This window comes from Chrysoperla carnea, chromosome X (assembly GCF_905475395.1).
Source record: "Chrysoperla carnea chromosome X, inChrCarn1.1, whole genome shotgun sequence".
Lineage (NCBI taxonomy): Eukaryota > Metazoa > Arthropoda > Insecta > Neuroptera > Chrysopidae > Chrysoperla > Chrysoperla carnea.
This window is the reverse complement of record NC_058342.1, coordinates 10,157,876-10,183,826: the sequence shown is the minus strand read 5'-3', so window position 1 is coordinate 10,183,826 and position 25,951 is coordinate 10,157,876. Positions and strand designations below refer to the sequence as shown.

The 25,951-nt window shown below is 28.8% G+C and overlaps 1 protein-coding gene across 1 annotated transcript in view; it reads left to right on the top strand.

Annotated features, from left to right (window-relative positions):
• Positions 1-25,951, top strand: part of LOC123302316 (laminin subunit beta-1) — a 63,253-nt gene that overhangs the window by 3,722 nt on the left and 33,580 nt on the right. Inside the window, exon 4 of the mRNA XM_044885192.1 lies at positions 13,732-13,984. Coding sequence (XP_044741127.1) covers positions 13,732-13,984 — 253 coding nt within the window. The remainder of the gene's footprint in view (positions 1-13,731; positions 13,985-25,951) is intronic.

Below are 25,951 nucleotides of genomic sequence, written 5' to 3'. Positions count from 1 at the left end.
CGAAATAAAAACCCTCGAAATCGGTAAAAGAGTACTTTCGGAAATCAATTTGCATACCCCTATATTAGATTCCGTGATTCATTAATGATAGTGAATCAACTATTATAAATGAATACCGACTCTGGATGGCTAAATGGAAAACAATTCCACCCTATCCGAGTAGGTGCTTGTCTAATTGAAGCATGCGACCGGGATTTGTACCGTAACTTTTCTGGCGAGCGTAGCTATCGCATAGAGTTCGTTTTCTATACGGGAGAAAGCTTGGTTGCGTGCCTTAATGGGGCAAGAAAGATTATTCGGAATGGCACTCCTAAACATCTGGATGTCGATGATATTATCAACGCTTTCGAAAAAAAAAAAAAAAAGATTTGTTATTTAAATAAGAATCTTAATAAAGTTATTTAATGTAAAATATATACTGACGTTTAATTTTATTTGAAGTTGTAAAAATTTCATTAAAATTGGTTCAGTAGTTTAGAGTCTAAATGTGTGATATGTAAACAAACGCATATTTACTTCTGTAATATTTGTTTTGGGCGAACAAACTAACATTCTACAGGTTCTAATTTACAAATATACTCTACAAAATTTTGGTCAGGGCGTTATCTATTTTGTAAACATCTCCTTTGTAGGAATGCAATATATCGACCATGAGCGTGTTCATACTCTTCTGTGCCGTGCCCAACGCCTTTTTTGAAGGCTAGATTTTGAGGGCTGATAACAACTAGAAAAAAGGTGATGATCTTCGAATAAGCAGATTTAAAATTTCAAGAAACCCCTGACATAAAGTCAGGTTTAATCGATTTTAAGTGAAATCGTAGCTCCTTAAACGGATGAACCGATTTTGTTTGTTTTATTTTTTTCTTTCAAAGAAAAATCTTTTGAAACGTTCCTGAAAGCTATCTTTCAGAAAAATCTGCTCATCCGTTAGAAGATCATAATCTCTTTTCTAGTTGTTATCGGATACGGATCCCTAAACGCACAATTGAAAAATAGCTGAGAACACTATCAATCAAATTACCTATTAATAAAAATAGACATAAACAAAATTGGTTGATCCATTTAGCAATAGTTTATTGTTACAATACCTTAAATTTTCTCTAAAAACATTCGTTTCACTGCATGTACACTCCATGTTACAAAAAAAACATAGTTTTACCATTCTAAGTAATATAACTACAACATTTTATGTGAATTACAATCGATTGTAATTGAATTACAATGTGATCAATTCTATAGCTTCCATTAATTATAATTGTTCACATTGCCGCTGCCTGGATTCGAACCCGCAACCTGAGTATAAGTCGGCCATTTATACAATACAATAACTCGTTTTTGAAGATATTACAACAATCTAAAAATGACACAAAAAGATCTATTTTCAGCGTTAAATGAAAATTCTCCTATTTAAGAATCTTTTTTTAAATTTCTTAATTATTAATATAATGTGAAATATTGGCGAAAAACGAAATACTTTTTTTGGTGCTAGTGTAGGAGGAATCGGCGCATGAGTACCGAAAACTATTCCACCTCAATTTTTTTATGCGATCCTCTTCAAATTTCCCTCCTTATGATATAAATGCATGTTGCCAGGGCGCAACCCGGTGCCATATTGTTTAAACCGAAATTGTTTAAACAATTGCAAGGAATTGTTATTTTTCAACCGGACAAATTTTTTTTATATTCTTTATCCAATATTTTTCTTTATTCTTTATCTCCAATAAAAAAGGTCCTTTGACTTTTCACGATAAAGTTAATATTTTTAAAGATATGAATTTTTAAAGTTTCGAAAAATCTCAAATTTGGGTACTTTCGACCCATGAAAAATATATTAAAAAAAAAACATAATGTCTAAGTAATATTTTTTTTAAATTCTTTATACAATTGTTAATAATATTGTTAAAAGAGACTTTAAAAAATTTCATTGTTTATATCTTTTTTTTAATTGTAAAATGCGTGTAAAGCAGGTAAAACTTCACAAACCGGGTATGTTAGAGAATCAGCTGCTGTGTGACACGAAAGGAAGCGTTTTTTATTATTAATTTCCATCCATAGTCCGGAACAACCACTTTTTTTCAACCGGGACCAATAATAAATACATAGTATAAAAACATCAGTGTCTACACTGTGAATTATTATTTCAGAATTCAACTAAATATTATAAGCAGCGTGACAAAAAATTCGAGTATCAGCCTCAATGTGATTGTTTTTATAAATAATTGTGATTTCAAAAAATTGTCAAATACCATTATATCTTATTATTGTTGATATAAATGCAAAAATTACTATGATAATAACAAAAAAGTAATATAAACTGATGAAAAAGTAATTTTAATTACATGTTTCGATTTATGCTTAAATAACTTTTGAAAAATTGATTTCAGAAAAAAATTTATTTAAAACAAATTGTAGACAATTTAATTATTAATAACATTGCTCTCCTTAACAATCTTGATAAAGTTGATAGTTTTTAAGATAATTGATAAATAATGATTCAAGACACATAGAAGCCGACGCAACGCATACCTTTGAGGGCGCGGAATTAACAATTAAAAAAAAGATATAAACAATGAAATTTTTTAAAATCTCTTTTAACAATATTATTAACAATTGTATAAAGAATTTAAAAAAAATATTACTTAGACATTATGTTTTTTTTTTAATATATTTTTCATGGGTCGAAAGTACCCAAATTTGAGATTTTTCGAAACTTTAAAAATTCATATCCTTAAAAATATTAACTTTATCGTGAAAAGTCAAAGGACCTTTTTTATTGGTATTTCAATAAAGAATATTAAAAAAATTTGTCCGGTTGAAAAATAACAATTCCTTGCAATTTCGGTTTAAACAATATGGCACCGGGTTGCGCCCTGGCAACATGCATTTATATCATAAGGAGGGCAATTTGAAGATGATCGCATAAAAAAATTGAGGTGGAATAGTTTTCGGTACTCATGCGCCGATTCCTCCTACACTATGCTGAAAAATGCTTTTTCTAGACATCATTCCGTATTCAACGAGCTATGACACAAATTTTTACGATCAGTATTTCTATATTTCATCAATTTGACTGATATTTTTTAACTGCTTAAAATATTTTTTGAATTTAAATGTTGGTGATACTGTTTTGACCTGAGTTCCCGCATGTTCTGTAATAGAATGCAGTGAAGAATCAAACGACACTTGCGTTGTAAAAATACAATAATTTGTCCTGTAATCCTTTTTATAATCGCATAAAATTTAAACAATACTTTTATAACCATGTTTTGAAATAAGACACATATTGGGTCAAATGATTTTATTTTTGAAATAAAACAAGTGAAAATGAACAATTGACTGAGTTAATTCTTTAAATACCTATATAGACAGTGTTGCTTGTTTAATTATTTGTAATAAGTTTAATAAATCAAGGTTGGTTACATTACTGGAAAAACTGAATAACGATAATTTAAATTCCACCAGGAAAGTTAGAGAATTCCGTTAAAAAATAAGAAAAGGCTTAAAAAATAAGGATAGTTTTTTATTTTCGTAACGGAGCGGCAAAAATGGGATGGTATGGCAAAATTTAATATAATTTATAAATAAAATTTATAAATAAAATAAGACACCGCAAACAAGTGAAAACACAGAATTGATTGAGTTAATTGTTGAAATACCATGTATAGACAGTGTTGATTACTCTGTACACATACCTACCTACATACATGTCACTCATACATAACTGATATTCCCATATAATACTTACTATACAATTTGCGGCCTCGCGGGTAAACAGTGATGTTTACGAAAAAATTTTTCAAATAAAAGTTGTTTATTTTTTCATTAGAAACAATTTCGTATTTAATTTTTTATTATATCTCTAATGGTTTACAAAATAGGTCCTACGGACCCAAGACCCAATTAACCTATATTGCTCATTTACGAACTCGACCTCACTTTTTTGTCCTGAGTACGCTGTAAATTTCAGCTTGATATATGTTTCTGTTTTTTGAGTTATCGTGTTCACAGACGGACGGACGGACAATCGGAAATGGACTAATTAGTTGATTTTATGAACACCTATACCAAAATTTTGTTGGTATTATTAATATTTTCAAGCGTTACAAACTTGGGACTAAACTTAGTATATCTTGATATATATTACATATATACATGGTATAAAAAACCTTTGGAATCCTTGTATTTAAGCGAAACCTTATTTTTAATACATATTCGCTGTATATAGGGGGTGTCTTCTTTTTTAAGTTGACATATGCTTGATACTTGTAAAATAACATTTTTCGATAAAAATTTTGAATATGTAGGCGCACATCTGACGCAGACATTAAACTTGACTTAAATTTTTAGCTCACTCTACTCCATAATTGGTAAAACAATTTTCGGCAAACACTACAATGTAGGAACTTTTCGAAAAAAATTTTCCAATAAATCAAATGAAAGTGGTTCGTTTTTCAATAAAGACCATTTTAGTTAAAATTGAATGAACAAACGCATAAAAAGATATTTGCTATAAATTATTATTTTAACTATTCGGTTTACAAAAATGAAAAAAATGTTTGCGTATTTATAAAGAACAAATTTATAATTTAAAGCGTTCATCTAATGCTAAGCGTTAATGTCAGTTATGAATCAGAGTGATATTTTATTAGAACCTGAAACCTTAGATCGAATTCGATGCCGGTATAAGATGTGTCTTATACCAGTATCGTGCCTTTGTGAGTCCACTGAAAAAAATTAAAATAATGACAACCTCATCCCGAAGTTGGCCGTTTTATATTGAAATAAAGTAAAAAAAACTTTCAAACAATTTCCTAATGATTGGAACAAGTACAGCTATCTAAATATTTGTATCTACAAAAGAATGGGATTGAATTTAAAATATGAATTTATTGAAACAAAATCATTACTTCTATGAAAGAGATTGATTTTAGTTTAAAGTCATGCATTTTATTGATTTAAAATAAAATTTTACTCAGTTGGAATATTTAATCGTCTAAAAAAAGCGAATGGACAAATTAAAAAAAATTTCTTTGCGTTTGCTTTAAATATAGGATTTGGTTTCTACGAACACATACCTGTCATGGCTAGCCAATGTGCGGTTATGTCAACTACATGACGATTGTTAGCATTAACTTACAGAGAGTTTGAAATAAACTTATTGATTATTTTTATAATAAATAACATATTTTTATACCTATACAACAACCGTCGGTAACCCAGTTAGTACAGCGTTGGCCTTTATACTGTAAAATCAATATTAAGCCATTAGTCGCTGGTTCAAAGCCGACTCGAAGAAATGTAATTTTTTTTTAAAATAAACCTAATAAACCTGCCCATGCGCTTGTGTCAATCACATCACTATTTTGTTGTAATATTTATAGATGGTAGAACCAATAAAAAAAAAAATTGTTTAAAACTTTGTTGCATTTCAAAACAACAATATTTGAAATTTGTTAGACAGTATATTACTTTAATACAAAAATAACTTAAGTTGTCCAAACTACTCATGTCATTGTGTCAACTTCATCACTCAACCCCGTACGGTTGTCTCACGTTCGTGGCCCCATTCGCCATATTTGCTCTGATTGGTTGAAACAACCTCATATCGGTTGATATTAAGAATTTTTTTTTTCAATCAAACAAAATTTTCAATTTTCGATATTTTGAAATTACTCCAGATATCGAAAAATTTATTCTTACTTTTCGTCTTATATTGTCAAGTTATAGCATAGTTCATCATCAAAATTGAAAATATTATTAGTCGGACACCTCATCATCCTTAATTAGTCGGACACAACGGGCTTTTTTTTGGTTTTCATTAATTTACTAAGGTTTTAACTTTAATTTAAATATTTTTTTGAAATTTCCATCGACTAGTATTGGAGAAATCTATGAAATCATATCATCCATCTACCGTTTTACCATAAAACCAATATTAAATATGCCTACTTTTGAAGTCATTTATTTATTTAAATAATCGGACAACCAACCCCACTCCCTCCCCACCCTTAAAATTTTCAGAATTGATTTAGATTTAATCCAATTTCATATAAAAAAATTAAGCTTTGTATCCAAATGAGTCAGATTTTGATAAAGTATGATCTATTGTGAAACTAAAAATGAATTGATCTTATGCTCTCTTAGTCCGATTAAAATATTTGTATGTTGATGGGCATGTGAATATATTCGATGGCCAATTTTTTTATAATATGAAGGTCACGCGAATGTTTTACATTAAACGATTTCCGACCGACTAGTGGTATGAAGTAATTGATAAATGACTCATGATTATGTCAGTAAATAAGATAACATGGATTCGACATAAGAAATGTATTTATATAATTCGTATCTATTACTTTTTATGTAATATAAATTTGTTTTAAGCTTCTAAATATTAGCTCAGTCTATCATCATATATAAAAAATCCGTCTAGAAAATATTTGCCCAGAAAATTCAGATTTTTCTGCATAAAAAACCCAATTGAAGTTTCTTCACCAGGATTATTTTTATTCGAATTCAAGAAATGAGAAAATTCCATTGCAAAATCGTGTGCGCGAAATAAAATATTCAAGGTCAAAGGTCGCGAAAATAGGTTATTTTTCAAATATCCCGGGTGTGTTTCGTAATAATCACCAGTATACTGGTCAGTGCTGAATAAACGGACGCCATACTGGTGAATCGGTCCGAAATATACTGGCCAGTGCGTGTATATTCTTAAATATATATTCTTATTGTACTCGTCAATTACGGGTAAGTCCTTTTCAGACGCCATTATTCCTTCTCAATGAACAATAAATAAATAAATTACTTGTACAAGCAATTTTAGCTATTATAAAATTTGTTTGAGAGTTACCTTTACACTTAAAAGATTCTGTAAAAAATTTCCGTAGAAGCAATAGTTTTCGAAATATATAACTGAGAAAAGTTAGAGTAAGTCGCATACTCTACTACACGAAAAATATCAAAAAAACTTTATAAATTAAAAATATTTTTAAAAAAATATTTAAAAAAACGAGAAGGATTTTGGGACACCCGATTAGAACTATGTTCCTATCGTAACTGCGTTTATTATAAATTTAGAGTTTACTTCTTTACTCAGAATTGCTTTGATTTTTTGCTGGTTTGAATGATTGATAATTCTCATTTTCAATTTTGTAAGATCATTTTGTGCTTTTTCTTCTGTCGTATTTTTTAAAATATTCAGTGTGAGTTGTAGTCGATTTGCTATAAAAAAAACACAATTCCAAAGAAATGAAAAATATACAACAAGATTTTTTGAAAATATAAATGATTGTATGTGTAATTAATTAAAAATATTAGTTTTGTAGTATGCTACCTTGCAGGTTTGGTGTAATTAGTTTCTTGTAAATGGTTTTTTTTTCTCACGATACTGTTTGCATAACTGAGGTAATTCTGAAAATTAAAAGTATTAATTTAAGAACTTCAAATACTTAATTTTATTGTTTAAAGAATTAAATATTAAAGCTACTTTAACTCTATACTTTATGAGTTAGTTGTAATATTAGTTTAAAAAAGACATACTTCTGATTTAGTAGTCAGCCCAATATATGCGTACATTACCTTCATTGGGCTTGATCAAGATATTTATAATATACATAACATAAATTTTTCTTGTTCTTACTTTAAATCACCTCTATTGTGTATAGCTTCTTCTGATAACTCACAACTAATTTTTTGGAATGAAATACATAAACTACGGACAAAAATATAAATTGACAGGTTCGAAATTACATATTTTCAAAATATTCTCAAAATTCATGGAAAACTGAATCGATTAAAAAAGTTTAAGTTTCCTAGGTAACATTCGTCGGGATTTGGGATCGTTTTAAATTGTTGCACCTTTTTTGGTTTTACCTCCCAGCCAGCAAACAAATTATAACGTGCGATAAGGAACATAGTTCCGATAAAATAAAAATTTTTCAGAATTCTTTTAAATATTATAAATATTTTTTTTAAATATTTAATTTTTAAATATTTTTTTGGTATTTTTCTTGCCACATGTCTTGAGAACTATTGTTTCTACAGATATATTGTACATAGCCTTTTTTATGTAAAATTAGTTTATTATTAGTTTTCACAAACAAATTTTATAATAACTAAAATTGCGATAAAGTTAATAGTGTACGACATATTTGAAAAAACCTATTTTCGCTACCTTTGACCTTCAATATTTATTTTTTGCGTACATTATTATACAGTGAAATTTTCATAGGTTATTTCTTGCATCACACATATTCAAACACATCAAAATCCAGCCGCCTTGAAATCAACTTTTTCGTGGCGCTGCTAGCTCTTATACCAAATTGTTTGGAATGAATCTTTCCAAATCCGGAATAAAAATAGGGACTCGCAATTGAAAAATCGATTTTTGGGTCGCTGTTGATTTAAAGTTAATTTTATAAATCTCCTTAACTTTTTAAGTGCTTTGACTGATATGAGCAACCACAACTACTTTCGACGGAATCAATTAGTCAAAACCGTTTTTTAACAGCTTCATTGGTCAAAAGTACTTTTAACTGTTTTGTCAGTTGATTATTTTCTTTTCATATGATTTGGTTTTTTTGTTACATTTTATTTCTAAATTATTTATTCTTTTTCAAGTACTATAATTAAAAATTTTTCTTCTGTTTTAAATCTTTATTTGGTTGTTATACATGTTGCAGTCAAAACTCTTAGCCAGTCAAAACTACTCTTAACTAGCAAAATCAATCAAAACCACTTTTGCACAGCTTCATTGAACAAAAAATACTTTTGAGTGCTATGACAGTGGGAAGACCTAATCTGTTTCGCACAAAGAGCCATCGGAGCCTCTGCAAAAAGTTTGCTGTGTATACATCAACAGCATTTATTTAAAATTTAAACTTAGCGGAACTAAAAGTGTCATCTGTAATTCTCAAATTGCCAAAAAAAAAATCGACAGGTGATTTGATTCACGCCAACGATATACAATTATCTTATAATTTTACGAGGTGACGCTACTACGTAAAATTTTGGAAAAATTTTGTTTTTCGCGGTTTCTGCAGGGATGTCACCAATCTAATTAAATTTCTTATGTTACATACTATCTGTTTACGAATTTTCTGAAAATTTTATCTTATTTTTTTAGCTAAGAACAAGGTTAGTTTACGTTAGGTTATATTGGCTGTCCACGAAGGACACGCTTAGGCTATAGACCTTATTGTAATACCATATATGTGTTTTACCACCTTTCCGCTGATAATTTCATTTATCAGCTCCTCAATTTCAGTGGCTGAGTGTGCCTCCTTCAAGCATGTACCATGCCCTACGCCAGCACATCATAACTATTAATTTAATTAATTTTGTTGTGACGGCGTGAATCGAACCCGCTACGCTAAGCATACCGCAGACGGAATTGGTTACACCTCAACCAAGTGCGCTAATAGGGCGAATAGCTAAGAACAAAGAATAAACAACAAAAGAAAATGCGAAACGGGAATAGAAGTGTGGAATGCACTAACAGTGGATTGAAGACGAGATTAAAAATTAAATTATTTATAATTTAAAAAAAACTTCTTTTGTGCAGTCGCCAGTGATTTAGTATATAAATAAACTGTAAGTTTTAAAATATTTTGTTTCGATACCAAGTATTAAATTTTTTGATTTTTTTTAAAACAAAAGCCGGTATTGTATAACTTTAAAATAGTTCTCTTATCATTTCATAATTCGGTGAAGGGTCAAATATTCTCATTTTTATCATTTTTAAGGCAAAATTACTATAATAAAATGGTTTTTATCTTTATGAATGAACTTTTGTTTAAAATATTTCACAAAAATGTATTCAATGATAATTTCAGCGGGAGAAAAATTTAAAAATTTTTGCCACAACCATATATTGAGTTAAGAAACATTTTGGTATGTTGATTTCTCATTTATCATTCCAAACCGTTATCTTCTCATCCCTATTTGTCGACGCTAATCTCAAGGCTCAAAATAACCGTTTAAAGTAGCCTCGAAAACAAAAGAAAGAAATCACTTGGGTCAGAGTTTCTTTTCAATATTTTTAATGCATCATTCACCCCATCTAGTTAACTCTTTTGAAATCGTATAATCTAGGCAACAAGTTCAAATTGGTGAAATATAGAGATAAAAGTCGTAAAAATAAGTGTGATAGCTTGTTGGATTCGAAATGATGTTTAGAAAAATGTGTTGGAAGCGTTTTTTAGCACATAAAAAATTGCAAAACTTATAAACAATTAAAGGTGAAAAAAAGGTATTTATTTTTCGCCAATATTACATAAAATATTAATATTTTGGAAACTTATAAAAAGATTCTTAAAGAGGAGGTTTCCAATAAACATCTCCCACTCCCGGAATCTCCATTATGTTAAAAATTTTAATATTTTGTTTATAATAATTGTATTTTATTATTTTCATTTTTAATTGTATATAACTGGGAAGCGAAGAATGCCAAAGTTCTGCAGACAGTTATAGAACACCCTGTATATGCAGTTCTTAATTATTTATTAAAATAGAAAGGCTTACGATAAAATAATAAGCTAACACGCAATGGAACTTTTTTATGGGATATTTGAAAAATATTTAAGAACTTTGGTAATATTAAAAATATTGGTTTTTCATTTTAGTCAAAATTTGTAAGATACTTTTTTGTTTTGAATTGTCAAAATAATATTAAAAACTGAAATGTCGAAATTTAAAAACAAAGCACAATTTACTTTGATACATTGACTTGTTTTTTAAGTAAAAAGAAAAAAAAATTGCCAGCGCCCTGTTATTTTGAAATTTGTCGATTTGATATGGAATGACCCTATAATAACAAATTTTTTATGTTTTTTAATAATTTTTTTTAATGAAATTCATATTTTAATTCGAATTGTCCAACGCATTGATAAAAAATTTTTAAAAAAAGTTAAAGTTTTTTAAGATATAATACTTACAGTTCAAAGATTATATAAACAATTTATTTTTATAATGAAAAAAATATTAACAATTCCTAAATAGGAGAATAATACCCATTAATCAATTTAGAGAGTATCATACAATCTAAATTTGGCAAAATTTCATAATTCAGTACACGCGCAACTAAAAAAAAATTACTTATTTAAATTTGATTTATTAAAAATACCATTTAATTTATTAAAATTAAATAATATATTTAATTTATTAAAAAATTAAATAGTATTATTGTTTTTTGCAATGAAGGTAAGGTTAGGTTAGGTTATATTGGCTGTCCACGAAGGATACACTTAGACTGTAGAGCCCTTTTTGCAATGTAAAATACAAGCTTTCGACCTCGGTAAACGACCAGATCATGCCGACAAATAAGACAAACCGTTTTTACCGATTTGACTCGGAAGAACTGTTTTTTTATCAAAAGTTGTGGTATTAATATTTAAACTATGCTAAATTTGAGATAAGGCCTACTTTTATAGGTCCGATAGTTTCGTAGATACAGCTTTTCAAAGTTTGTCTATTTTGTTAAGTTACACGATTTTACGCAAAATTTCTTGTAAACCGTTAGAGATAGAATAAAAGTTTAAATGTAAAAAATATTTATCATAAAAAAGTAAACAGCTTCGGTTTGGAAAATTTTTTCCTAAATATCATTGGTTTTCGAAAAATAATTTTCCAGATTTTCTTTCGTTTTTCAAGAATGTTTCAAAAGATCACTAGTTGAATCTACCTGCAAAATTTCAACTCATTATCTGCTATAGTTTTGGAGAAAATAGACACCAAATTTTTTTATTAATTTGCGCCTTCTCATGTAAACATTGATGTGTTTACGAAAAAATGTTTAAAACAAAAGTTGCTTATTTTTACCCTGCTAAGTTGGCAGCATTATCTAGTATGTATACACTTATTGTATAAATTTTAAATTTATGCGTTACATATATTATATATGTGTTTGTTTGTTGTAGCAGGCGCTATAGACCAATATGTTAACAAAATTTTACTCAAAAAAATTTGAAACAGCAGTTAAACGATTAGAAATGGTGAAGGAGGTTATAAAGAATATAAAATAAGCCTATTTCCGTATAAGCCTTACCTTGCTTTTAATACTGCGTTTTCTGACTAAAGATGCGATCAGATAGAAAAGTTCTAGTTCACGCCAAAATCTAGAACTATTATATAGACCATTTTTAACTTAACCTCAAAAAGAATGGTGTGAAAAGCCGTTTTTTTCTCATTTCTCCAAAAATAGTCCAAATTAAATGACAATTATGAAAAAAATATCTGTTTGTGTCCTTAATAACCACAGTTTTTCCAAGTAAAACTATCAATTAGTTTTTTGAGATATTCAAGTTTTTCCGTTTTTTTTTTTTTTTTTTTTTTTTTAATGGAAAATGTGCTCCAAAAAATCATCGTACCGGATTCATTCATGACTCTTTCTTTGTTTTTACATCTTTACTTTTTATAAATATACCAACGATTTAAGAACACGTTCGAAAATACGAAAAAAGAAAAAAATTAATTTTGCAACAACCAATTTTTTATTATTGTTGACAAATTGCTTAAAATTTTTGGAAAAAGCAAAAAATAAGAACACCATTGAATTCTGCGAGAAATACCAAAAACAATGTGTTTTATTATTTGTATTATTTGACGCGAACATTTTTGCTCAGGCCGCAACGATGTATCTAGAAAGATTCATCTAAAAAATTAAATAGCTAGAACTAAAATTAACGGACTCACTTACCTATAGCACTTCTAGACATGCTACAAAGATGCGGTTTTCAGCTTTCGACGCGGAATTACTTGAAAACTTCGAAAAATTGCATCTTTTTCATTGCAACCCCTATAAGATATTTTCAAAGATAATTTTAATATTTTATAAAGCTCAAAAATTTAATTTATTTGCATTAATTTTCTGCTTTTAACATAACCTCTTTGGAGTTTTTCAAAACATTAAACTTTTAAAAACTCAAAAACGGAGATCTTTTAGCAAAAATCACAAGGCGCTTTTTAGAAGTAAAACTACCCACAAGACCGGGTAGCTTTATTTGGTTAAAAAAATGGACATTTAACTGTTTCTGGAGAGCGGGAGTAATATACACAAATTGGGTTAATAGAGTTTGTGGCAAATCCGAAATATTAATCTATAGGCTTTTCTAAACAAAAATCAATTGAGAAACTGTGGTACTTAAATTTTGCAAATTAAACTAAATATTTGCCAAAATAACCTAGAAAATTGGTTTGTAATGACTTATTGATTGGATAATATAAAAAATATATTTAAGTTAATATAAGTTAAAAATATTAAAAAACACAAATTTTTAAATTTTTTTAAATATTAAAAATATTTTATTTAAAATTTTTTTTTTTTATCTTTGATTTTTTTCATCCAAAAATCTTGAGAACTTCTACGGAAAATTTGTTGAGAACCTTTTTTATGTAAATTTAACTTACAAACGAATTTTAAAATAGCTAAAATTACCATTAACTTAATAGTTCACGAGAAATTTGAAAAAAACCCTTTTTTGCGACCTTTGACCTTAAGCAAAGCGGCAGTTTTTTGTCTTATTTCTCTGTGTTATAATATAATACAATTATATTATTTTTTTAGTTAGTATTCTTAGCGAACAATATTAAATAAGTGCCGATATTTGATTGTTGTTCATAAGATTAATGTAAAGCATTCGGACTGAGTACGCATACATAAAAAAATAAAGATTAAATTTTGTTAAGCTACTGTGTTCATGTCTTAACGTTGTTTTACTTTTAATGTTACAGGTTACAGTCCAACAAATAAACATCCATGCGAACAAAAATCCTGTTATCCTGCAACCGGTAATTTATTAATTGGTCGAGAAAAACAACTGTGGGCATCATCGACATGTGGTGTCAAAAGACATGAAAAATTTTGTATTGTTTCGCATTTAAAAGATTCGAAAAAATGCTTTTATTGTGAATCAAACGAACGCACACGTAAAAATCCTAAATATAATCATGAAATACGTAATATTGTTTATAAGTATTTCCCAGGGTAAGTCAACTATTTTTTATATTTTCGTTTATCCAAATTCAATTGATTTTTTTATAAAACTAGCCAAAGACGGCGCCATTATAAAATTCAGAGGGGGAGGGGGGGAGGATGCGCATCTACATCTACACTTAGGTTTTCAAAACAATCGACTATTTTCCTTCACTTTCGATATCGAAAAAATGGTTGCTATGCACCTCTAGAAAATTGTCTCCAAATATGAGATATTTAATATTAGGTAGGTCCTCCTCACCAAAGTTTTCATTTTTACCTTAACCAATTATGAAACAAGTGAAAAGAAACAATTGACTGAGTGAATTATTGAAGACCATGTATGGACAGTGTTGATTACTCTATCACATTACACATATACCTATACATGTCACATACATAACTAATAATCCCATATTAATACATACTATAAACTTTGCATATTATGTGTGTCCTCGTGAGTAAACACTAATAAAAAAATGTTTCAAACAAAAGTTTTTTTTTTTTTATGAGGATCGTTTAACTTTTGTTCCATCTCTAACGGTTTACAAGATGCGTCCTACGGACCTAAGACCCGATTGCCCTATGTTGCTCATTTACGAACTCGACCTTACTTTTAACGTTCTGAGTGCGCTGTAAAAATTTCAGCTTGATATCTTTTTTCGTTTTTGAGTTATCGTGTTTACAGACGGACGGACGGGCAACCGTAAATAGACTAATTAGATGATTCTATGAACACCTATACCAAAACTTTGTTCGTAGCATCAATATTTTTAAGCGTTACAAGCTTGGGACTACACTTAATATACTATGATATATTTCATATATACATGGTATAAATACATATTTTTGTAGTAAGTTGAATGTTCTACAAAACAGCTGTCTGATACTTTTCCCACTAATCTAACCATTTAAAAGATATTAAAGGACTGAATTTGAAAAACTGCAAAAATTATTTATTTTCTTTATTTTATAAATCGCTAATTAATAAAACTCATAAAATGGGCAGTATATATTTTTAAAGAAAATTAACTAATCTACACTGAAATAAAATTCCTAATATCAACCGATATGAGGTTGTCTCAACCTCATCGCGAGATCATATATGGCTAATGTTGCTACGAATGTGATATAACTATCGTACGGAGTTGAGTTGTGAAGTTGACACAATCGCATGAGTTGTTTGTAAGAAAATAATTAACTGTCTAAAAAATTTCAAATATTGTTTTTTTGAAATGCAACATAGTTTTAAACCATCTTTTTTTGACTGGTTCTACCACTTATAAATATTATAACAAAATAGTTATGTGATTGTCACAACTACACGAGCAGGTTTAAAAAAATAGAAGTTTTATTTCGCTAATAGGTTTGTTTAAAAAGAAACTAATTTTTTTCAAGTCGAATTTGAACCAGCAACATATGGATTACCATTGATTTTTATGTCCAATGTCTGCAGCTTAACTAACTACGCTATCGATGTTTATTACAAATTACAAATATATTCAAAAAAAAAAAAGTAAATGTTATATAAATGATCAATATGTTTATTTCAAACTCTCTGTTAACCGGTAACAACAATCTTCAAGAAGTTGGCTCAATCACATATGGACTAGACATGATAGATATGCGATTATAATAAACAAATACTCTATTTAAAGCAAACGCAAAGAAATTTTCTTTTAATTCATCGATTCGTTTTATTTACACGATTATATATTCCAACTAAGATTTTTATCTTCCATCAATAAAATGCATGACTTTAAACTAAAATCAATCTCTTTCATAGAAGTAATGATTTGGTTTATTTAACTTCAGTGATTTTGTATCAATGAATTCATATTTTAAATTCAATCCCATTCGGTTGTAAATGCAAATATTTAGCTGCAATTGTTTAAAACTATTTTTTCTTTATTTTAATATGAAACGGCCAACTGCGGGATGAGGTTGTCATTATTTTAATTTTTTTTTCCAGTGTAGTTTTGAAATTTTGACCGTTTAGAACGCGAGATAATTATTATCTAAGTTCTCAATTTTGATGAATATAATTATTATTTTTGCTATTCGGAACACCGAATAGTTTTGACATCGCCATAAATCTTTATTTAACGATTAATTTGATCACGTGGAAGACATCTATTCGCTCCGAGCGTGAATTTCGTTTCCATGACAACGATACACTACTTTAATTATAGAATTAATGGATGCATATATAATTGTGTGGATTGCATTGAAAACTTACATTTAAAATTTAATATTCTTGTTTCACAAATTTAAATAAATAATTACGATAATTAACATTTGAAAAATAATATTTGTACAATTTGATTTCTTATTTTCACAATTTTTAATGCATTAAGTTTAATTAATTAGTGTTTTTCAATCATTTTAATTTGACAGTTTCTATATCATTAACATGTAAATAATTGCAAATTAGTCATAACAGCCCACTTTATCTCCAAAATTTTTCACTTAAAGCGCTGGCATCGATTTTATTATCCCCACCATGACTACGCACACAACGAATCGATAAATGTAATAGATGGCTTTGATAGATCACCTAAAACAAAGATTTATCATTTTGTACGACTTTCCCCTAACTAATTTACAAAGAATCGTACATAATTTCAAACAATAATGATTGAGTTAATTAAAATATCAGCAGTTATCTTTAAACAGGATATTCTAAAATAAATGTAATCGGGTAAAAGTTTTATGAACTCTTATTTTATATTTGATATGTATTATATGAAATAAATCTTCAATAGGAAGCAAAATGTGTGAATTCGAGACCGGGTAGTATCACCACAGAGTCTACTATAAGATGAAGATTTTCTTTTTAACTTCTAGTAGTAATACTAAATGGATACATCACGAAAATTGTTTCGAAAAGATTGTGTTAATTAAAGATTTGGAGAGATCTTTCAATTAAGATGGTTCTCTACACAATTTTCAATGGCGTGAAATCATTATTTGATTGGCTTGAAACTTTCTAATTTTTTTAAGATTTCTCTTAAATATTCATTGGTGGAAAAAAATATTTATAAAGAAAAGCGGTTTTTCAGATAAGAAAGGTTAAAGTTACAATTGAATTTCAAGCACTGTGATTATACCCTTTACTCTATAGATTTGAAATTTGGATATGTTTGTTACTCATATTCTATCTGCCTTGGTTACTTTTATTCTTCGAAAATCCTGTTAATTTTCACAATTTTCATTGTGAAAGTTGAGTTTTCTTAGCTACGTTTCAAGTGCGGGTTAAGGGTTGCGTACCCAGAACAACTAAAAAAAGGCAATGATCCTCAAAATCGGTTCAGTTTGGAGAAGGCTCTAAGGAAAATGGTAACTTAATGAAAAGTGTTCTTAGAAACGTTTCAAGTGCGTTTCAAATTTTACTTGTATGAGGGTCTGTTCAATAATATCCCAAATGATGGAATGCGTAAGAATATTATTTAATTTTTCCCTTCTTTCCTTTTCTTTATAAGACCTTTCCAATAATACCCCACACGAATTTATCCTTCAGTTTAACATTTAACTGACCAAATTTAACGCAATACTTAGTTTTTAGTTTTTGCTAATTAATCGGAAAATTTCAATTTGATTAATGAGTTTTGATAAAATTTATACAAATTAAAGTTTTTACCAACAGAAATGCTTCAAAATATATATAAAAAAATTTCTATATTAGTTCTCAAATTTGTATTAAAATAACAAACTTTAACCTCCAATATTTGTTTAATGGTGAGATTTACCAAAAAAATGTCAGACATTTTTTTAGAACGTTCAATTTCCTACAAAACAAGTGAAAACAAACAATTGACTGAGTTCATCGTTGAAATACCATGTATAGACAGTGTTGATTACTCTATCACATTACCCATAAATCTTTAGTCACACATTCATAGCTGATAATCCCATATTAATACATACCATAAAATTTTCATCTAATGTGTGCCCTCTTGAGTAAACAGTGATGTTTACAAAAAAAAATTTCATACAAAAGTTGTTTATTTTTTGATAAGGAACATTTTTTACATTTAAACTTTCTTGTTCTATCTCTAACGGTTTACAAGATGGGTCCTACGGACCCTAGACCCAATGAACCTATTTTGCTCATTTTCGAATTGTACCTCACTTTTTACGTCCTGAGTGCGCTGTAAAATTTCAGCTTGATATCTTTTTTCGGTTTTGAGTTATACTGTTCACAGACGGACGGACGAACAACCGCAAATGAACTAGTTAGATGATTTTATCGATACTTAAACACCCATACTTAAATTTTTTTCGTAGCATCAATATTTTTAAGCGTTACAAACTTGGGACTAAACTTCATATACCTTGATATATATTTAATTTAATATACCTACTATGTATATTTCATATATACATGGAATAATAATATATAAAGTTTTGGTGTACGATCAATTAATAATTGTGATATGAATTTTTTTTTTTTTTTTTTGCTTTTTTTATACTGTATGTTTAACTAATAATGTCATATATACAGTGTGAGAAGGTTAAATCACATGTTGGTTATATATATATATATATATATATATATATATATATATATATATATATATATATATATATGAATTGTTATATATATAATGATATGAATTGTTTTCTATTGACCTGCATAAAAATTAAAAACCGTAATGCAGAGGATCTTTAGATTGAAATTAAGAGTCTATTTTTGCTTAGAATTCAAAAGGTTACTTGACTGAGAAACCAACTTTTCAATGTCATTTTAAAAAAAAAAGGGAAAACAAACAATTGACTGAGTTAGTTGTTGAAATACCTTGTATAGAAAATGTCGAAAATCAGTGCTTCTTTAACTTTTTTATAAATAAGAATAATTTAAAAAACCAACATAATTATTTGGTTTTCGAAAATTTTCTAAAGTGCTTTCCAGAATTTATTTCGTTTGCACGAATGTTTAACAAGACCTCTAGTTGCAGCTATCTGCAAATTTTCAACTTCTCTATCATTTACAGTTTTGGAGTTCTATCCTAATTTGCGCCCACACGCATAAACAGTGACGTTTACGAAAAAATGTTTCAAACAAAAGTTGTTTATTTTTTATAAGGAATATTTCTTACTTTTAAACTTTTGTTCTATCTCTAATGATTTACTACATAGGTCCTACGGACCGAAGATTCAATTGACTTATGCTCATTTACGAAGACTAGACCTCACTTTTTACGTCCTGAGCACGCTGTAAAAATTTCAGCTTGATATCATATATCGTGTTGTCAGGCAGACAACCGGGAATGAACTAATTAGCATCAATATTTTTAGGGACTAAACTTGGGACTAAACTTAGTACACTTTGATATGTATTACATATATACAAGTTATAATAATAGGTGGGTCAAAAAAAGAATGAAGAATTGAACAAAAGTAATTTAAGGGATATTTTTCCGGGGAGCTATAATTTAGTTTTTTATTATAGTTGAAAATTCGTTATAAATAGGTTGTTCGCAATCTAGAGGTATATTTTACATTAACTCTTATGAACAATTCAAGGGGATTATGAAAAACTTGTTAAATCGAGGAATTCGTTATATTAAGGTTGCAGCTATTTATAAGTGGTAGAATCAATCAAAAAATTATAGTTTAAAACTGTTGCATTTCAAAACAACAATATTTGAAATTGTTGGACTCAACCCCGTACGGTAGTTGTATCACATTCGTGACACCATTCGCCATATTTGATCTCGATATGAGGTTGCGACCACCTTTTTTTCAGTGTAGTATTCAAATATAAAAACACTAATGTCAATTCATTAAAATAATCCATCAATTGCGGAATACGTAACTTATATATTTCAGGATGTAGTTTGTGATTATTATATCAAGCTCGAGAGCGATATAACAAGGTATACTAAATTTAATCACGCTTAAAAATATTGATGCTACGAACGAAATTCTGGTATATATGTTCATAAAATCACCTAATTAGCCCATTTTTGGCTGTCCGTTCGTTAACACTATAACTCAAAAATAAAAAAAGATATCAAGGCGAAATTTATCATAGTGTGTCCAGGACGTAAAAAGTGAGTCGCAAATGAGCAACATAGGACTCATTTTGTAAATCGTTAGAGATAGAACAAAAGTTAAAAAAAATGTTTCTTATATAAAAATTTAACAACTTTTGTTTGAAACATTTTTTCGTGAACGTCGCTGTTTACCTGTGAGGGCGCAAATTAGATTAGAACATTGTTTTATAGCATGTATTATTTTTCCCTTAAAATATAGACTTGCTCTATATCGAAGGTCAACAGGAAGCGATGGAGTTGTGTTACAAATTCGTTTCATGACCTCTAGAACATTATGTAGTTTTGAGGACGTCTGATCTGATCAGTACAAATGTGGCTACGTGATTAGAAATGTAGGTTTTGATTGTGTCAATGATGTCATTTTTGGGGTATCAATTTCCCAAGTCCCTCTTTCCCCTTTTTTATGACAGAAAACCATATTTTTCTCGGTTTTTAAATCTTTACACCTACACAGTCCCTCCAAATTGAGCTAGAAGGTTGAAAATTAGTATGTAACTTGAGTTAATATCCAAGTTGTATCCGGTGTCAACTTCTCAGTACCCGTTCTCCCTGTTTTATACCAAAAAAAAAATCATGGTTTTAAGGCTTTTCGCACCTCCGCACGCACTCTTAATTGAATTAATGGAATTTAAAATTTGTATGTAAATTGAGTTCATTTTATGGATGTGTAATTTTGTTATGACAAATCTCCAGCGACCTCTTCAATTCTTTTATGTAAACACTAGCTTGATACCCGCCCGCTTCACTGGGCTTAAAAGTAAAAACCACCACTTTATTGCCTCCACCTCTTTTGATCTCACTTATCACCGTTCCATAACATTTGAAGGGATCGTTTTACGCAGCTAAAAGAGATGCACAGTTTTCAATTTTTTAAATTGTAAAGTTGTCATAATTCATTGAGTTTATCAGAAAAGGTAGCCATGAATTGTGACATTTACTATTTTAAATGTTTACAAATCCTTAATTTATGGTTCAAAATGATGATCACAGATGTATCAGAGTTATGATCATCATTTTGAACCATAAATTAAAGATTTCTGTAAAAATAGTAAATGTCAAATTAAATTTATTAAAAATTTTTTTTTTTTTTTAGTATCTATATGTTTTTAATTTATAGCTCATGTGTTATTCTAATTTATGAGCTATATTTCTGTACAGTTTTATTAAAAACATTGGCTGGTTTTGGCATTTATAATATATAGGGATTTCATTATTTGAATGACAAAAATTCCTTTTTAATAAAAAGCATCTAACAATGAAATATCACTAAATGAGGGGAAAATATGACTTTAGTGATAAAGTTTTGTTCTTACGAGTTTTGTTTTATAAATGATAGCCAGGAAAATTGTATTACAAAAATGGTATGGATATAATACAGACCATTTACTGAATTAATAAAACTGCATAATCAACTTGTGCAGATTTTGTGACGAAGAGATACTTCAGTGTTGGGTCAATTTTAATAAATATAAGGCATTTAATAAATATCTACTAAAATAATTATATAAACAGGTGAAGAAAAAAAAAATTTACTGAGTTAATTGTTGAAATATCATGTATTGACAAAATATCCATTCTGCACATTCATAACTAGTATTCCCATATAATACATACTATAAAGCAGTATAATACATACTATAAGCAGTGGTTTTAACAAAAAAATGTTTCAACAAAAGTTGTTTATTTGTTCATAAGAAACATTTTGTTACATTTAAACTTTTGTTTTATTTCTAACGGTTTACAAGGTGGATCGTACAGACCCAGGACCCAATTGACCAATGTTGCTTATTAACTAACTCGACCTAACTTTTTAAGTCTTAAGCACGCTTTAAAAATTTCAGCTTGATATATCTTTTTGTTTGAGTTATTGTGATGACAGACGACAGACAGACAGACATATAACCAGAAATGGACTAATTAGGTGATTTTATGAACACCTATACCAAAATTTTGTTCATAGCATAAACATTTTTAAGCGTTACAAAAGCAGATTAAACTTAGTATACCTTGGTATATTGTATATACAAGGTATAAAAATAAATATATACTAAAATAATTATTAAAAACCTTATATTTATAAATATTGACCCTGCACTAAAGTACGTTAAGTTGGGCACTCCATCCAATCAGTTTATTTCAAACTTTCTGTAAGTTAGTAACAACAATCTTCAAGTAGTTGGCTCAATCACATATGAACTAGACATGATAGATATGCGATTATAATAAACAAATACTCTATTTAAAGCAAACGCAAAGAAATTTTCTTTTAATCCATCGGTTCGCTTTATTTACACTGTTATATATTCCAAATAAGTACAATTTTATTTTCCATCAATAAAATGCATGTCTTTAAACTAAAATCAATCTCTTTCATAGAAGTAATGATTTTGTTTATTTTACTTCCAGGATTTTGTATTACTGAATTCATATTTTAAACTTTTTTTTTTTACATTTGCTCTGTGCAGATCTTGAGACGTAGAGATACGTTAATCTTCTATGCCCTCTATTTCAAAAACAGTTCAACTTCCAAAAAATAAGGCAAAATTGGTGGATAATTTTATTCTCTACAACTTCTATAATAAATGTAAATACGATTGGAGACATGAGAAACGAGACATTCTCAAAAAACTGATTCTTGTTACCTTTGCCCTCGAATATCCAAGGACGTACACACGTGACCGTATGTGACTTTTGACACGACATTTGTACTATCCAAATGCAGGTTTGTACAAAATTTCAGCTTATTTCGTAAGATTCCGTGGGTGAAATTTTTATTCACTAAGATAAACGGGCTTAAAAGATAAAATTGGAACAATTAGAAGCATTAAATAAAAAGTTAATATGAGGGAGCTTATATATATATATATATATATATATATATATATATATATATATATATATATATATATATATATATCCTTTGTGAGGGAGCTTTGCTGCTCACGGTTTTTTGTCTATATTACAGCGATATTTTAGTATATTTGACTGTAAGCTAAAATGAACAATTATTACGTTTTCCTGGTAATTTGTCTGTATTAGTGATGGGACGAATTCGGATTCGTATATTTTTTAACATTTGCATTCGCAAAAAACGATGCGAATACCATATTTTTAGTCTCTGTTAAATTTGAATGTCGGACAAATGCAATTACGGATTTTCGCTCCCGTGGATAACGTAACCCATGGTTACCCTGTACTCGTGACTAAAAAATAACAAATTTCGGAGAAAAGAGGTGAAAAAAATCCAATATTATTAAATATTTATTAGGAGAACACTTTTTTTAAATAGTTTCATCTTTACAGTTAATGATTCACTTCTTATTAATACCTTCAGTATTAGGAAAACGTTTATAAAAACTGTTACATTCGAATCATGTTTGCCTGATACATTTATTATTGAACTCATTTAAAATACATATTTCGGTAAAGTTATTTATTATTTATCTAGCCTATTTTATTCCTAGGCGGTACAATTTTAGTCCGGGAGTATATTTTTCGTTGGAAGCCAATAAGATAAGCTTGAAAATGAGGGGTGAATCATAGAATATGATAAAGGAATAAGGAAGATAAGGTGTGGACAGAAAAAAAATGATGGAGAAATAATATATTAACTTAATAAGGATTAACTAACTTAATACATTAGAATTTGTGAGCGCTTCATTTGAAAGTTAACATTCGCGAATATTTTAACATTCGTCTCATCACTAGTCTGAACCCTTTTTTGTATTATTTGATAAAACTCACGATTGTATATAAAACAAACAAAATGAGGCAAAGCATTGTAAAATAATTTGATGAAGAGGCATAATCATTTTTATGCATACTATCCATATTTATTTTAAAAATGCGAAATTAACTCTGTCATTTTGTTTGTACTGTCTGTTTGGCTTGAACGGCAAAACGGCTTAAACAATTTTGATGAAATTTTGTATTGAATATTTTCAACTTTGGGAATGGACATTGGCCTCTTGAACTTACGTTAAAGAGCTTGCAGAGGTCTGGAATTTTTGTGTTAAAATATTGTTATGAAAATTTAAATTTATACAAAGTGTCTGAAATAAAGACTGATTCATCAACAATTATTGGAAAAGAGTGTAGATATGCTATAAATTCGTTTTTATAATCCGTAGAACACGATTGATAAGGTTTTGAGAGACTGTTCAAATGCCTGGGCTAATCAGAAATTTGTAACTTTCTCTTTTAAAAATAAAAGCTTTGCGCATCTCTTCAGCCATTCAATATTAAGGTAGAGCGTTTACGATATGTAGTTGGTTTCCAAGAAGTGCGTTTTTAGAGTCTCAAATTCCCAACGCTTTCCATTTTTTAGTTATTTTTCAGCCATTTTTAAGTTCGAAAAATTTAATTTTCCACAACGCAACCCTCCGGAAAATTATAAAAACGGTTTTTGCAATTTTCCGGGAAGTTGCGTTGTGGAAAATGAAATTTTTCTAATTTTTCTGTTAATTTAACTTCATTAGGAGTCGATTGGTGAAAATCCCATCTTTCTAGCATGTATAGAACAGAAAATCGATATTTTTGGGTGATTTTTCGCGCGCTCTCTTAACAATTAACAGTGAAGCACCACCTTTCACAGGTTTTCTGAAAGAAGAAAATCGTAAAAATCGCGTTTTTTTAAATTTTACGAATTTTTTACTCGAAAAAAAGTGTTTACAAAGCGATTCGGTCAATATTAGTCATTCTTCCGAGCTACCCACCGGCAACCTGCACTTAAAAGTTTTGTTCATGAGCATGTTTCAACGAGACCCTGCAAAAATTTTCCATGCGAAAATTAACCATGTTCAAAGACGAATTTTGCCCGGACTATTCCGTGATTTGAGTAACAAACTATCTTACACAATTTTTTTTTGTTTTTTTGAAGACTTTTTGTTTAAATTATTAAGTTTGAACTATCCAGCGAATCTGGCGAGTAACTGTTTGTAATGTATTAAAAATTAAGTAAAAATATATTGAATAGTCAGTAGTTATAAGTCAAACCAAATGTTTTATTAGTTCATAGATAGAAATATTATAACATAGTAATAACTATTTACTACTTACACAGAACCACTGTACAATATGCGATTGCCACATCTGCTGAGATAAACAAAAACGGAAAGTGGGATGACTGTTTGATAAAAAGACCTTCTCAATTTGAAAGATAAAAAAAAAAAAAAAAAAAAAAAAAAAAAAAAAACATTACGATGAGATCATACACTCTTACATACGTTGATAAACCCTTACATCATAAGTACATAACGCATACCTAACAGAAAAATTGTTTAACTGTTTAAGGACGTACGAGCGCCAGGGCAATTTTGGATAAATGCTTGATTTTTTTATATGAAGTTGGACTTAGTCTAAATCATGTCTGAAAATTTTAGGGGAGGTTGCCCGGTTACTTAAATTAATAAATGACTTCAAAAGTAGCCATATTTAATATTGGTCTTATGGGAAAACGGTAGATGCATGATATGTTTTCATAGATTTCCCCAAACCTAGTAGGTGGAAATTAAAAAAAAAAACTATTTAAATTAAAGTTAAAACCTTTAATTATTGATAACAATAAAAGCCCGTTGTCTTCGACTAATTAAGGATGTATGGGCACTGTAATGGGGATACAAATTTAAAAAAAATATTTTTTATTTATTCTGACGGTGAATTATGTTATATCTATCAATTCTGAGGGGGGGGGGGGGGGTGCTCCCTTTAATTAGGGGAGGGGTGTCCGATTATTGGTCCTATGGGAAAACGGTAAATGGGTGATATGTTTTCACAGATTTCTCAAAAAAATTAAAATTAAAGTTAAAACCTTAATAAATTATTGAAAACAAAAAAATCCGTTGTGTTCGACTAATTAAGGGCGTATGAGCACATTAATGAGGACAGAAATTTAAAAAAAATATTTTTTTTCTATTTTGAT